Here is a 17,446-nt window from a genome sequence, read left to right on the forward strand (position 1 = left end):
TATATATATATATAAATATACACACACAATATCTCTACTAATATGACTTAACACACATAGTAATAATATATACTAATGCTACAATAATAGAGCATTTTATAACGTGTAAATTATTTTACGAACGCGTAAGTAACGTTTGCGAAATGTATTCAATAATTCTTCAAGGAATGAAAACTGCGAAGAACGATACGTTTGAAATTTTCCGATTGCAAATCCATGCGTTCATTTTGTGTACTTTATGTGCTTTCCACCGAAGATCGTTCGCCGAAAATGAGCCGCCGGAAATCGAAGGTCCTCCCGGCTAAGTATAGCTCGCGCCGCGCGAACGTAAGTCTGGTCGGTGACGTCGAGAAGTGTCAGTATACTGGATCTCGTGTGGACCGACCGATTCCAGAGACGCGACGATCCAAAACGCTCTAAATAGCGACTCGCGATTGTTATCGCCGGAAGCAATTTTTTATTTGTGACACATATGCCAAGTATTTTAGGTATTGTCATTGTCGTTGGCACAAGTCACGACACGTGGATGGATGATCGATAACGCCTCGTGTGAGTGGCAAGTGGAACGAGAGCCGAAGATTGGAGATCGAACTCGTGATCAGTCCACGACAAATTGGCGGATCGTCAACAAGGGTAGAGTTTTAATACTGTGAAAGTGCCCTCAACTCGGATAACGCTTGTACTTTGTGACTGAAAAATACGAATGGGTATTTAAAGTTGATTTAATTTTTAACTACTTTTACACAATAATCCTTTTAACGATCGTCTATCACATCAAAAGAAAGTTTTCGTCTCAACAGAGGAAGTTTGCTCTGTTTTAAGGACGTATCAGGTGTAAAGTCTCTACAAAAAGTGATTGGAATTGAAAATTGATCTTTTCCGTATAAAAATAAATATTACCGTACTTATAAAACAGCATAATAAGATTAATATTTACATTCACATTTGAAAATAATACAAAGTTTAACAATTCAAATTTAAAATTTATTTCTCAATAAAAAGTAGGTATGTTTTTAAAAAATACATGTAATACATTTTTTTTAATTAAGTAGACAATTCTGTAGTAAATACAACGCTAAGTTGTCTTCGTGAAATGAAGATTTCAGGGAGATACATTGATTTCGGGAAATAAACACGGCGATTCCAAATGTTAAAAACGGTCTTTTCAATGTTAAGCTTTAATTAAAAAATTTTAAAAGGTTTGAAAAGTGTCTGAAAGTGTTTAAAAGGTCTGAAAGTTTCATTGTTATTACAAAAGTGTCTAACTTGAATCACGTGGGAGAACAAATTTGAAAGTGTATGTGCGCCTTTTCCATTTTGGTTGCAAACCATGGAGATATGTCCAGTATCCTTAATGTCACTGTCTGCCCGAACGAAATTAGGGAGATTTATTCTCTTCGTTTGCGTTTCGGAGCGGGCGTGCCCGGGATTACGAGACATTAGTCGCTACACAAATTACGTGCTGTGCACTGCGGCCGGTGGGAGAAATTATTCGACATGTCCGTCGCTCTATGAGCAATTTAGGATTCGTTGATTAGACGCAGGTGCACAGCAGATCCTCACGATCATTCAGGATCTAGACCGGTCATTAGGTTCACCGAATTTAGGGATGTAACTGTTCGACCATGATAATTCAAGATTGTATATAAATTCACACTAATTTATTGTGTTCATTCTCATAAAAAGCTCTCATTAGTTCAGAGATCCTTAATCTCTATAATTCAATCCTGTCTTTAACATAGTCTGTACATTAAACTTTCTAAGAATATTTTTTAAAATGATTTAAAGAAAATATTACATTATCTAATAATGGAAAATAATTCTAACAAGTAGATATTTAATATAATGATATTAATAAATATTTAATTTAATAAATATTTAATATGAATTAATATATCCTACTTTTTTTAGTATGTCGCTGTTAATGATTATTTAATTTAATAAATGTTGCTATTAATATACTCGAATTTTAATGAACTACGATATACATAAATTAATTACGCAAATGGGATAAGAATATTATAAAGGCAGATTCAAAATTGAATGAACGAGAAGTAAAATACCGCAGTGCTATTTTGCAGACATTTTGTGAGCGATATAAATTATAAATTTAGATTTCTGCGAAACCTCTTTCTCTCTAGCTCTTTCTGTATGTCTTAAGATATTCAATTACACCGCGTATCTTTCACGGATGTATTAGACAAGAAAAGACGACTTGAAATAGTCTCTTTTTGAAATGACGCTCACAAATTCTGCCGCACGCGAACAAAGGAAAAAGCTGAATCATTCGCGACGCTGTTTATTTTGCTGCAAGAGAATAATGATACACCACGTGTGCAGCCTCGTTTCATGAAAGTATGGCACTCGGAATTTCCGAATCTGTATTACGCGATGCATTCATTGTGTTCTGTCAAACCTGATATCTGCGCAATAGTAGAAATTAATATCGCATTATTATATATATTCCGTATTTTATTTTGCACATTTATATATTTAACAAATTAATTTCTTGTCTTTGCCGTTAGAAGTTATATAAATAATGATACAAGTTTTCTTGTTTCACACATTACTTCCTACTTTTAGGGAAATTTAATATCGTAAGTTATAGTGATTAATTACTTATTTTAAGTATTAAAAACATTGTTGTTAGTGCTTTGAATACTCAACATAAGTAATTAATCATCAACCAGTTCAAACTTGTAGTATTAAATTTTTCTAAGGGTACCTCAATGTCTACATATACTAAAATTGAAAAAATCAAATACATTTGAGGATATAGGCCCGTATTCAGAACGCGCTAACAACGATTTTAGCGCGCTAACATGCTATAGTTTACGTCACGTATACTATAGAATTTCAGAGATAAAAGCGCGCTTTTATCGATAAAAGTGCGTTCTGAATACGGGCCATAATGTCTTGTTAATTATAGAAATATGATGTATTGTAGTAAGACAAGATAGTAGTTTAATAATTAAAGTAATGATATGGTAATGGTACGTATAAAATATGGAAAATCTGAGATGGTATTATATCTTTCTGACATGGTTGCTGTTACGAATGGTCTCATAAAAGATCTCGGAGATACATAGGGTACGGTCATAAACATTATTCACGGTAATTTCCAGTGGAAACGCTACTCGAAATTATTAGACCACGCTGGAGACTCCTTTCGAAAGGCCAGAAAGTCCCCATGATCCACCACGAAATATGATCATACAATTAAACCTTGATGAAACGAGGACTTTAATAATGTAGGCGGATATCTCTTTGGGGTAAGGGGGGAGGGGATAAGTTGCTCGACAAAGTTTCGAGGCTCACAGTCAAAGTGTCAGAATTAGCATCCCGTTTCATCCTCATGACAACGCCCATGAAAGTTGCTAATACAATAGTTGCTCGCCGCCTGTTGCACCCCCAACATGCACACGAGAGAGAAAGAGTGAGGAGGGCGGGGGAGACAGTTCGCTTTAAGATCCAACAAGTGGTTCGTCTGGGAGTAACAATGCTTCCTAATGTACTAGCTTTTGCCATTGTGTCAGCCTGGATGCGCGATCGGTCCTCGATGTTGGCGACCTTCGACGCCGGCGACGTCAGTACGGAGAGAGTTGCGAAAGCTAAAACGAATTTGGCTCGACATCTATAAGCTATACGTATACTCGCTAACGTTTCGAACAATCTCTTTGAACCACCCCTGTGTGTTATTGACGTACACGTGTGCGTCCTATGAATATATATTTGGCGTTACTTAAATTTATTCGCCGTCGAGATTTCATATTACACTAAGAGGAACGTTATCACTGTATGTATCTTTGCATTTTAATAATTTAATCGATCAAATCAAATTAATCGAGAGTACCATTAAGATTTATACATCTTTAATTTACCGTTAAATTGAGTTAATTGCAAAATATATGATTAAAAAGTGCTACGGACATGCAATGTAACATGTATGAAAGTTTAATTTATAGAATACAAAATCTGCATAAAAAGTATTAGCTTCGCTTCAAAGTATGCGTCTGTGTAAAACGTTTAATAATATAAAAAACTTTTAATAATATAAAATTTTATGTAGAATATCTTTTTGTGACATAAAGATAAAAAAATTTTAATAAAATTTTAATAAAAAACATAGTCATATACATTGAAAAATATTAACGACCAAGAAGAATTGGGAATTGAGAAATTCTTTACTACTTTCCTGAAAATATTCGAAAATTTTAATAAAACTTAAATATTTTTATTATCTAAACTAACAAACATTTTCGTTGGCATCATTGAAACGATAGAACCTTGGATATTTTACGAGGAAACCGAATCTGACATCCTGTGTCTTATGGAATTATAATTGACATTGAGATCGAGTACTTCCGTAACAGAAAAAGAAATAATATAGACCTCGTGAGTTTTTTTATAGAATTCTCAAAGTCGTAACGTGCGTCACGTTCATAAAGTTTTTAATATCGACTCGTGCGAATACAATTTTCCAAGTCAACAATTTTGATACAAATTAATAAAGCAGCCTTGTTAACTAATAGCGAAAAAACATGTTATAGTATAAAGGCATCTGAATATTCTAATACAAGGAATATAGATGTAATATCTTTGTTATGTTATGATATCTAAGAAAAAAGTAATGAGAGAAAATTTAATTTAAAATAATATAGAAATGAAAGGGAACAGAATAGGGAAGAGACGGAAATATAAAGCAATAGAAAAAGAACAAGTTACAATAATTAATAATTAATTTAAATATGCTTGTATTAAACGTTACGATTAAATCTATATACACACAATATTTTTGTTGTGAATATAGCGTTAAATAAAACATTCACTTCGCGTTAATCGAGATTATCTCGCCTACTATGCACCTCATACAAGCGCGATAATTAATTCGTGGATTGCATTGGTAATCATTCACTCATTAGCGACGTTCAAATATTTATTACGGTTGCCGCGGTTTCCGGATCCGCAATTCTACTCATTTCGAGTTGAACGTTGCAGCCGATCTGTAATATATCATGATCTAATATTATTAAGCATGACGGTCACATTTCATGAAACTATTTCCACGGTCGATAAATTTCGACAATTACATGATATATACATATATATATATATATTGAAAAATGACTATATAGGTATATAGTCATTTTTCAATTTGTCAAACTGGGAATACGATTTATGATCTCAAGTCGTTGAAACTACGATAACAAGTTATTCCTTTATTTCAAAATGACACAATTAACTCATTAAGTTTTTCAAAAAAAGGATAATTATGTATTTTTCAACTTGACAGAAAATTATTAACAAATATGAAATAATATTGATAAAAGGAACGTCATTTGTCATTTTTGTTATTTCCGTTTTATACTTGTAAAATTGTTGACAGTTTTTTTCAATTGTCCATTTTAGTTGTGACAATTTCTTGAAAATCTTTCTTTGAATTGTAACGATTTTCATAGTTTTGTTAAATGAAATGAAATTAATTTTATTTTATTGATTGGTATGGCAATTTTTCTACTTAACTCATTTATGATAATACATAACTTGAAAATCACGTTTTTAAGCTTACTTTTGAAGTAAGAGGGCAAAATTTCACAAGTATTTAAAGTTATAATTTTTATTCTCATTGTCGGAGCTTCTCTCATCGAAAGCTTTTGCGAGTTTTTGCAAATAAGAAAGTATTCAAACTATCGGAAGAAAAATAAGATTCTCCTTCCTGCACCCACAACTGCGATTTAATTACGAAAAGTTTCAGCATAATATACGTCGCAAGGAGTTCTCAGAGTTGCCCCCCTGAGTTCTCCCATCTCTTTACTACCAAATTTACACTGATGATTCATCTTGTCTTAAAATAGAAGTCCAATGACTTCACAAAGATCTTGACATTGTCTTGGCACTTATGGTATACTATATATAATATATTGAAAAATAATCGTGAAATTGTTTTCGTGTCATTAAATTTAAACATTATTTTTATCACGATTTGACTATGAAATATGTGCAACCGTTGATTAGCAATATAATAAATTATTTATTTTATAAGTAGGATGTAGGTACATATACAATATAGGTGATAAATATAGATTAGATAAATTAAATCATTAATAAAACCGTTTAATTGATAATATTAAAATGAATAAAAAAATATTATATTATATTAAATGTTTACAACCTCGCCCTTTTTAAAAATTCTGTCACGAGAGATAATTATATACTGCACTAAGAAAGATACCTAAAAATTTATTTATGATATGTTTATTTTACTGAAATAAATCCTTATTTAATTACCATTAAATTAAATTTTATTTTTAAATAAATCATTTATTTATTCTTTTTTACAATTACAGTATTACAGAAATATATATTTCATTATTATGGTCAAATTTTTTTATTACTAATAAATAAATCAAAAATATCATTTAACTAAATAGAGATAATGTTATTCAAATAATTATCTAGGATATTTAAACATGATAAAAATATTTTAAACAATTTGGCATTTCAGTCAGTTTGAATGTCCTATACAATTATTTTGACGATTCAACAAAATTATTTTTAGATTTATATCATAGCTAAATTTTTAGATGCTTCAGCGAAACCGTTCTTTTCATATGAATGTATGAATGTATAAATATCGATCCAGTCACATGATGCCTGATGCAAGAATATTATCAACTGTTGTTGCAAATTGCTGTTTCCTCAATCCCTTAACACGTGGCTGGATGAATAAGATTCTGGCAGCATTTGAATTTTGAACACTGTCCGATTATAGTCGATATATTCGCATCATCTATTTATTAACTATGACGATGTCGAGTTAGAATTGCGCAAGATATTGAAATGCATTAAGACAACTTTACATTTACTTTAAATTCGTTTATTTTTTTTTTAGCAATAACGTTGAACTTTTAATAAAATACTATTAATCACATTAATATTAAAGTAGATTTACTTTTAGATATGGCAAAGAGATAGAAATAGATTATGTTACAAAACAAAATATAAATTAGAATGTTGAATCAATTCGTGGTGTCAAAGATCGAATATTAATCCAACACATGTACTTGTCTTATTTGATGTCAATGTATAACAATGTAAAGCATTGGTAGATTGAAAATAAGTTTTCTTCTTTTTAGGCATGGAGCAGTTCGAGCAGCTGCTAACTTGTGCAATATGCCTGGATCGATACAGAAATCCGAAGCTCTTGCCATGTCAACACAGCTTTTGTATGGAACCATGCATGGACGGCCTCGTCGACTATGTTCGTCGACAGGTCAAATGTCCGGAATGTCGTGCCGAACATCGTATACCATATCAGGTAAATTATATCTTGATCATGTTGAAACATAATTAGTTTATAAAACTTGGAATTATTAGAAATACTTTTTAAATTGTTTTTTAAAAGAAATTGTTTATTTCGTGCCTCAAATCTTGATTAATTACTCATTGAAATATTATATATATGTTATTTATAAATTGTCTACATATATTATACATATCATGTTTTTAGAAAAACAATTTTTCGCAATTCGTTCAAAGTAATAAGTTATGTGAAAAGTATATTATATATACAATTGCGCAAGCTGTCGTTCACCGCAAAATCAATTCTCCAGCAATTACGTGTCGCTTTATTGGATTTATGTCTTTAATGTTTACGGTACGATTGAGCGAACAGGAAAAAATCGATCTACGTTTTGTCGCACAAATTAAATGTTATTCTATGTGTGTCAATGTAAACCGATGTGCCACTACGTGTAAGCTCATCTTTATTCAACGATGAGTCCAAACGCGAGAGAATTCTCATTAAACTCAGTGTATTCTCGCGTTTCGTGCGCTAATGTGGTCTTTGAACCAGTCTATTTTTTCAGAATAATCAAACGTATTTACATAAGCAGCAGCAACAGAATTTTAAAATGTTTTTCGTTACAATTGCTGCATAATCAGTTATCTGATTGTATGTATTTTGAGGAAAAAATCAAATAATTTCAGAAAAGCTATATGTAGATACGTAAATGATATTTAACAGCCACGTTTAACGCATGAAAAGAACGATTTTGCTGAAGTGTTAAAAAATTTAGCTACATACAACTGATGAGCAACGTTGCAGAAAATTTTAACATTCTAGCAATCAGCTTAAAATCGTACATAATTATTTTTCCAATAAAATTATTTTCTTTGTATCTAACTATAAATTTTTAGATATTTTAGCAAAACCATCCTTTTTGTGTATTAATAATGTCAATTCATCCATCTGACACTCATAGAGATTAGTATCTTCTCTAATAAAGAAACGCCAGCGCGCGTTGCATAATTAATTCGCGACATTATGCGCACAGTGTATCGATTCCGGTTCATTAATAAGCGGCATATTCGATGCATATACACGTATTACGAGCGTTAATCGAGCCGAACATACATCCTGTTTGTAGGGCGTGCAAGCCTTTCCGACCAACGTGACACTGCAGCGATTCCTGGAATTGCATATCGAGATCACGGGAGAATTGCCGGATCCGACCAGCGGTCAGACCATGGAACGCTGTGGCGTTTGCTCTGAGAAGAGTTACTGTCAGCTGTGCGTACATTGCGAGAAGAAATGCTGTCCCGAATGTAAAGATGCGCACATGGATATTTTGAGACGCGAAATTGCCCGCATTAATTCCCAGGTACAACTTATTGTATGATATATGTATATTTTTTACGCGATTGTTGCAAATTTAGAAAATAGGGGAAAATTTAAACATATATAGCTGAAATAATAATTTTAAGGAAGAATTTGGTAGAAACTGGTAGTTGATAATGATAAAATATATTGGAAAAATAAAGGAAATTAGTCAATTATTTTAATAAATCAATTATTTCTTTATGTGTCAAAAATATTGCACGGTGAGCCAATATTGTGTGCGTGTACGAATCAATATTAAAATTGTAACCTTGAAGAAAAACGATGAATCTGGATATTTCTTTTTATCATGTCTTCTATGCAAGTGATAACTGTTGTCAATCAAGTTTTCTCATCTCAAGATAAGAAATTTTGCTGTGCCGATCGCAAAAACTAATTTAACCGGTTCTATAACTAATTTTCTCTTCGGTTCGTTGGTAGACGTTGTAACGCATTTAGGAAAGCGGAAACTGTTGTGTTACGGTATCCGGTATCGGGGTGTACTTTAAATTCGTTACGTCGTGCCCTTCGGCGTCCCAACGGAAAATTTATTGCCGCGCAACTTCGCGCATTGCAATTAACCGTGTATACGATAGGGATGTACGTTGTAACAAGATTGCGACCTAGATTTTTCGTTTTTTACTAACGGCTTGCGATATGAAGACGTTAGTTGAATTTAATAACACGTACAATATCTAAATACAAAATAAAATCACATTATTTAAGTAAAAAGATCTTAAACTTGCGATCCAACAACTAATTTTTATATCATTAAACTTTTATATCGCAAATATTTAACCCTCCAAAACTGATCGAAATTTGTAAAGTTAGTGACTATATCTGTGGGATCTGTTTAATTTAGGTTGACTAAAATTATTTAATTGACACTAATTAATTTCCAGAAATTCAAATTATGTAACTTATACAAAAAGAATGAATAGTAAGTTTATTTTAATAACAATAATTCAAATTTGTAGATATAACTTAAAAAATATGATTAAATAAGTCCAATAAACTCAGTGTCAGCTATAGAGGGGTATAATTAAGTGGATCTAATCGACCCGTCAGCTCTGAAGTATTAAATCTTAATATTAGTTATAGTTTGTACTTCAAATTTATAAATGCATAAACATTATTATTTGTATCTGGAAATTCATAGTATTGGATAAATCAACTTATTCAAGACTTAGAAAATTTAAATGAAATAAGATAGAAATGATGTATTCTTTTTCGAGAGAATTATATTTCAGTCGTATCTTGTACTTGAAAAGTTATATGTATAAAGTATTATTATCTGTATCTGGAGATTCGAGTATTTGAGAAATCAACTTGTCCAAAACTTAGAAAATTTAAGTGAAATAAAATAGAAGTGGTGTAGGTATTCTTTTTCGAGATAACAATTTAACTGAGAGAAAAGAAGCTATAACTCTTACGTGCCGAAATTTATCGTTCGATGATTCCGCATCAAGAACTTTGCGAGGCAAATTGTATGCATTGATCGGGATGAGAAACGTTCGGAGATAGTGCGAATTCGCCGTTTGTCTCCAGGAGCACCTCGATGAATCACATCTATTTCAAGTGACGGAATAAACTTCGAGGCGCGATCGTCTTTGAAACAGTCCAGAAACACTGAGATCGTGCTTCGACAAGCGAGATATCGCGCATGTAAGGTGCGCAGATTCGTGAACATATTTCCATGATCAAAGTTGCTAACACGGCTCTGTCGAATCTGTCAGGTCGTCCTCTCTGTGCCACAGAAATTACACGTGCGCGTGTCTGAAATATGGTCTGCTCTTCCTGTTCAAATTCCTCGAGAATGCTGATCGCCATTTATATTTCATTATGTTTCACGATTATTCAGAAGCGTGGGCGTGGATCGATAAAGCGGACCGGATAACAGAAAAACTCGTTATTATCTGTTGTATTATAGAAGAATGTCTAATTTTACATCTTTTAAAAATTGTTTCAAATTATAAAGCTCTTGTTTACTCATCTATTATTTCAGATCGTGACGTCAATAACGAGGAAATACACTATAAATATTCTTGCAAATTATCTGATATCTAATATCTGAGATAGAGTAGTAGTGAGTCAACAGAAACTTTAAAATGCATGCGTCTGTCTTTGATAAAATTTTAATTACAAAATTTCGCTGTCAAAAGTATTTGAGCATTATAAATAAACTGCGTTTATATAAAATATTATAGTTACATTTTTTCTAAAGAAAAATGATTGGCTATAATATTTGGTAATAGAATGCGTAGATGAAAGGTAACGCAAAAAATCTAGGACGTCCGATGTACGTGAGTTTTTTAATTACTTAATTTATTTACTACGCAACAGAAAAATACAAGTTTCGTACTCTCTTTGTGTATACAGACATTCATATTTCATTTCTACGGCTCGTTGTACATTTTCCATGATTTAATTAGTGACACTGGAAAAAAAATCTAGTGACATAAATTGGAAATCCGATAGATTTAACCAATATATTCGTTGAAAAATAAACAAATTAAAACTTTTCTTAAAAAAATATCAAATGAACATAATTAACTTTTTCCTGTTAACCATCAAAATCAAAATTTCTTGATAAAGTTACTAAATTTATTTAATTAGATCAGCATAATTTTTTAATAAAATACTTTTTAGTAAGAAATTTTAGTAAAATTGAGCACTAAGTTATCATCAACTTGTTTTTCTTAAGTTTATCAAACGTTTTATCCATAAAAAACATATAGTTCAATCATATAGATAATTATGGAAATTCTGTTTAATTTCACAAAAAAGCTTTCAATCGTAAATATTTATCGATATAATCAAATTTTTTTTTAGTGTAACAAAACATTCTAGCGCCATAAATCTTTTCGAAAAGCGACTAATATCGATAGGAGCTTGGGGCAGAATAGGATGAATTCTGCTGCTAGCTTTAATTAGTTAACAACCGGACTTCCGTGTCGCAAGGCTTTCAGCCGCACAGTTAATTTTGTAATGCGTCGAATCTCATTAGTGTATGGACACGCGATTGCACTTGGGCATTTACGTAGCAAAATATCTATCTATTGTTTGATCCGCACGAAATGTCTATACTTGATTAATTTTTATTGCATTTGATTTTATAGATATTACGGAATATCACGCAAATGTACACGTCGTGCTTTGTGCATACAAAAAGCGATAGAGAATAATTATTTCTAAAGGTAGTCTGAGAGGAAAAAACGAGTTAAATATTTATTTTGCGAAACAACGTGTGAAATAATCCCCCTTTAAAAAGTTCATTTTATTTATTTTAATAGCACCCGATTTAATCAATTTAGAAAGGATTCGTACACTGTTCCATTTACGGTATAACACTTCGTAAAATTGTTTTACGCTCAATACATCGAAAGAATGATATTTTTGGGAATTTTATTCTATATATAAAAAGCACAGGAAAGGGGTATACCATGTCTATCGCCTATCGTGTGTAATTTGAACCATTAATACAATGTTTATCCAGTACTCCGGAAAATTTCATTGATTATCGCGTTGCGCGGGAACAACAAATACCTTTGTACGTATACACGTGTTCCTCCGGCGCGTGCACAATATACCGTCGAAAAATTTTGATTTGTTTATCTTAATCGTTTGCGATTTGACCGATTTATACAATTTCAGCATCGCACGACAGAGACTGTAAAAATTTCGCTCGGCATTTCGAGACGAACGTGTAAAAGGCCAGGTCCTGTCGAATGGTGAAATAAACGCGATGGAGCACGTGGTAAAATCACCGATGCAACTCGACCTCACCACGGTATAAGAAATTATGATGCTAATGTACCGAGATACTCTCCGTGAATGCATTCACGTCTCTTGCACTTTTCTCTATCTCCCAGCAGAATAATAGGATGGCTTTCCCACGATTTTCCGGATTTATTCCGTAAACCCGGCACGATTTTGTTCCCGTCGTCGTACAGGAAAGAAATGTCCTAACGATATACAATTTATATACACGGTTTCTTCTTCATAAAAGTACATTATAAAAATATTCAGATCACACGGCAACTGTTGTAATATTTTGCTTCATTTTTCTCGATAGTTATTGACAATTCTTTTATGTCAGATTTTGTCATTCATTGGTCATGCAATTTGATGTAACATTTACGTTTCTCTGAAATACGAAAAGAAGGTTTCCTCATTAATTTTTATTTCTTTTAGAGATATACGAGTATTAGATACTGCGATTAGATTGTACCTCCAATTTATAGATATTTGCGGTTGAATCAGTAGTTGCACGCGAAACAAATACTACCAATCCAAATCGATGATAATGATGATATCCATTAATTTCGAGTCTTTCCATACCAATTGAGTGAAATTACGGACGTATCTCAAATTTCTCAATCGCCGTGCATTGTAATGATAATATATATAGGTTCACTATTCTCTATGTTGCATACAGAAACAGCTAATAATGAATCGATCATTGAAAAGAGAATAATGAAAAAAAAATTTATTTTATGCATAGCTAATTAAAATATTTTTTCTTATTATATTAGAGATGCATTACATTAATATTGATTGCACGTAATTATTAATTTTTAAACTGAAATAGAAATTATAAATTTTGTGAAAAAGAACATATAAATTCTCATATATATTTATATAAATTCTCTCTTGTGAATGAAATAATTGCAAATGTTTCCTTTCTTTCCTCTTATATATCATGATATTATTAGTAAAAGTTTCTTCTATATTCTATTATATTGTAATAATTTAGTTCAAACTTTTTCTATGCATTTCCGCACAATAGATTATTGTAGATATCCCGATCTCCATATTCAAGCTATGTGGTTTCTTTTATTTACATTACTTCCCGTCTACATGCCAATATCTGTATTGTGCAAAATTGTAACCAATATTCCGCCGGTCTGCATTTTCCAATTCAAATCTCCGCCAAAGCCCACGCATACATTTTCGCCATATTAAAGCTTCTTGCACATCTCCGCTTCTTTTCTCTTCTTCGATAAGCTTTTACCAATCATCGAATGCTTGCTCAATTTTAAACATGAGATATATTATCTAGAATACAATAACTTTTCCAGCTTATTTCAATATTATTTATTGCTATATTTATTATAAGATAGATTTAGAAGATTTATATATATATATATATATATATATGCAACGAATTATAGGAGATAAATTGCAGACTCTATAAAATCTTTGGACAAATAATTTATAGCAAATAAAAAAAGCTAACGTGTAATAAATAACTGTTAATTAAGCTTAATATATAAATGCAATTAAGGAAAAATAATACGAGTTAATAATACGAGTTAGTTAAGAAGATTAAAAAGTTAGAAATATTATTGTTGAAAAAATAATAATAAATTAACTTGGACGTTTTAACTATATTAAGAATAAGTCTTTTTCTCATAAAAAATCAATTAAATACGAAAGTTAAGACAAAATTATAAAATGGATTAATATACATATAGATTACAACTTTTTAAATTTATTTTAATTCATTTTATGTTAAATTATTTATTTATTTATTTTTTAATAATATGTGATAATAATATAATATATTTTTAATCTATATTATTGACCAATATTTTTCTTTAAAAGAAACTATATTTTGCGCTTTCCTTTATTTATAATGATAACAATCATGAATTATTTAATATTGATTTTGTATCTTGAAGATATTTTCTATGAATATTTACATAAATTTTACAAAAATTTTTCTATATTTAAGAACACTTTATTAATTTGGGTCAGCGTTAATTTATGTCTATGTATGTAGCTGATACATAAATAACGTATTAACATATGGACTAATTACATTTGGTTTATATGTGCCTATAAAAATGTAATGTTCCTGCGTAGATCGTAATATAACGTTAAAACTGCGAATTCTTTTTTAGAGCTTTGCACTAAGATATTTGTACGTCCAGACTGTTTATTATTTCAACTAGGTCCGCTTTGCATTCATTCAGGCCTCCACATATATGTAGGTATCCAGGCCATGCAGTCATAGCGTAACTATAACGAAGCCTAAATATAATCGTCAGTACGTTTATCTGCCCCAAAAGCACCTAAAATTTTAGTTTATTGAAAGTATGTTTCCATGTATGATTCTCTAAAAATATTAGAGGTAAAAATAGAACGTTTATTGAAAGAAAACTTTATATGATTCCAAAAATATTAGGAATAAATACACAAGGATATTCAAAACATGTAAATGGTGTCATATAAAGCATTTATTGTCGTGCTATTATTCCGTTTGGTTAAACACTTCTTTTTTCCGTGTTACAAATTTCTAAACGACCGAATTAATGTAAATAACGCGTTAAATTTACATTAATAATAATAGCGATAATTGGACGTATTTATCCACGCCCACTTACCACTTGCATAATCGATATCGCAATTGCGATGACGCAGCGCGCTTAAGCTTAACACAGATTGCATTTCCGGTTTGTCAAACCCGCATGTTCCGGTTGTACATGTTCTCAGGTGCGCAGAGGATTGCACAGGCTGCAGGACGCGCTGGCCTTGGTGGAAAAAAACACGTTGGGCCTGCAGACAAACTGCGCTTCGGTCGCCGAGGAGGTGGACGAGATTTATCGGAGGCTGAGCAAGGCTTTGAAAGACCGTACGGAACATCTGCGTAACGAGGTCGATCGATACCTCGGCACCGAGCTCAGAGGCCTGATTCAGCTCAAAGAGAATCTCGAATTGGAAATCGCGAATATCCAGAGCAACTGCGATCTGGCGGAGGCGCACATAAATGAAAACGTGCCATGGGACGACGCCGAGCTCCTGGACACAAAGGAGCTCTTCCTACGCACGGTGGAATTTATCAGGTTTGTCGTCGTATGATCTCCCTTTTCTTTTCGGCACCCGCTCGTTAAACCCCGCGCGGCCCTGTAGTCTTGTTACGATTTATTATCGGCTATCTATTCTGCGGCCTTCTTTTTTTACGGCACCGACCAGAAGGAAATCGTTAAATGAACGGTTCCCTATCTCCCGCGAGCTATTTTATTTCAATTTCGGATCCCATAGTGACGTTTCACCCCTCGATTCTATCTATTTTAATTTAATAGCACCCACGTTATTTCGTAAAATTATCACGACTGTTTCTTTTCTAACAGGATTGTTTATCGTACCACATTTGAACTAAAAATTGCATTTACGTTGTTTATTATTTTGAGCAAAAAGTATATTTATTTTTTATAACAAAATATGATATTTCCTACCTCTCGATACAAAATGTAATTGTTCAAAAATTGATAACCTACCTTTTCAGCATACACCGCAACATAATAAATAAACATAAATCTCCAGAATAACAGCGATACTCTTAAATAAAAAAAAGTCGATCGTAATTTGAATGCTGTCGAAATGAATATGCCGATATTGGCAGCTGCCACATGAATTCCAGCCGAGATTTGTGATAATAGTATTGCGAGTATAATATAGCAGAAATTCGGCGTTAGCTAATGTAATTAACGTTCAACATTACCGCGAACACCATTATGAAATATGTAACGCGCACAAAATCTGCCGTAAATCACAGACGCAAATCGTGCCACGTAACAAAATTATACATTTATTAACTCAAGTACAATAATTGTATTAAGTAAGCGACAAAACATCGAAGGATGCATATTTTAATTGTGAAAATGGCTGTACGTAAAATCGCTCGATCGCAACTCTTCAATAAAATACGTTTCGTTAATAAAGATTGTTGAAAAGCATGCGTTATTGTAGAAATTTCATGTAAAACCGATATGTAAAAATGTCTAGCAAAGATGTTTAATTCTCTTTCAGGTGCATTATTTAAATGGAATCGCGCCATGTGGAAAGTTTAATTCGAGTAAATGCCCCCGGCATTGTGCCGTTAGCAATTGTCTAGTTCGTGTTTTTTGTTTTCAATTAATTTTATTTCTATCAAACGATATTTTAAAACTGAAAATACGTAAAATTGAAATTAATCATACTTTATCTCTCTCGCGCTCGATAGAAAAAATATTTTCACTCATAATATAACATAATGAAATGATAAAAAGATTAATATTTCTATCATAATTTCTTTCGACTTTACACAGGACAATACGCAACATAATTATTATCGATTTTGCACAACTTAATTCGTAGCATTAGCAGACTGTCATATTTCTCAGCGAATGAAGATGGACGATTGTTCTCCGTAGGAACTTCGAATACGAAGCGGGGGATTACAACCGACGAGTCCGCTTCGTGATGGCGCACGATCCGAATCAGCTTGTCCTTCACGTGGCGGGTTACGGCGAATTGAACATTAAACCGGAAAGCGGAAGCGGCGGATTGCTGGGGAGTTCCAGCAGTTTAGCCCCACCGGTGGGTTCGCCCGGTCTTATGAGAAGCAAGAGCGATCACCGTCTCGCCTCGCAATACAGACAGCAAGAGGAGGAACGGCTAGCCAGGAATCGATACGTTCCTGAATACGAGTAACTATCGCTACTTCTTACGTCTCTCTTCTCGAGAGTGCTCGAGTATTATTTCCCGGTATTACTAACGGTGCGAAAAATCAATTGCTTTCATATCGCTATTCTAAACATCGTGAGTCGTCTTTGCAAACACGAATCAAATCTTATCTATCGTTGCCATGCTCTATTTCTTTTAATATTGATTTACAGAAAATTATTGTGACAGTTTATTTATTTTTTATAGACTACGTGCCGCAAAAGACTATTACGTTTCTTGATATTGCAATCGTAATATCAGCTTATAAAACGATATATTTTTCCGAAAGTAATATCA

The 17,446-nt window shown here is 32.4% G+C and overlaps 1 protein-coding gene across 1 annotated transcript in view; it reads left to right on the plus strand.

Moving 5' to 3' along the window:
• Positions 1 to 17,446, plus strand: part of tn (tripartite motif containing protein thin) — a 72,633-nt gene that overhangs the window by 21,832 nt on the left and 33,355 nt on the right. Inside the window, exons 2-5 of the mRNA XM_018538604.1 lie at positions 7,137 to 7,318; positions 8,430 to 8,663; positions 15,158 to 15,507; positions 16,858 to 17,133. Coding sequence (XP_018394106.1) covers positions 7,139 to 7,318; positions 8,430 to 8,663; positions 15,158 to 15,507; positions 16,858 to 17,133 — 1,040 coding nt within the window. The 5' untranslated portion in view covers positions 7,137 to 7,138. The remainder of the gene's footprint in view (positions 1 to 7,136; positions 7,319 to 8,429; positions 8,664 to 15,157; positions 15,508 to 16,857; positions 17,134 to 17,446) is intronic.

The sequence above is a fragment of the Cyphomyrmex costatus genome, unplaced genomic scaffold, assembly GCF_001594065.2.
Source record: "Cyphomyrmex costatus isolate MS0001 unplaced genomic scaffold, Ccosl1.0 scaffold193, whole genome shotgun sequence".
Classification (NCBI taxonomy): domain Eukaryota; kingdom Metazoa; phylum Arthropoda; class Insecta; order Hymenoptera; family Formicidae; genus Cyphomyrmex; species Cyphomyrmex costatus.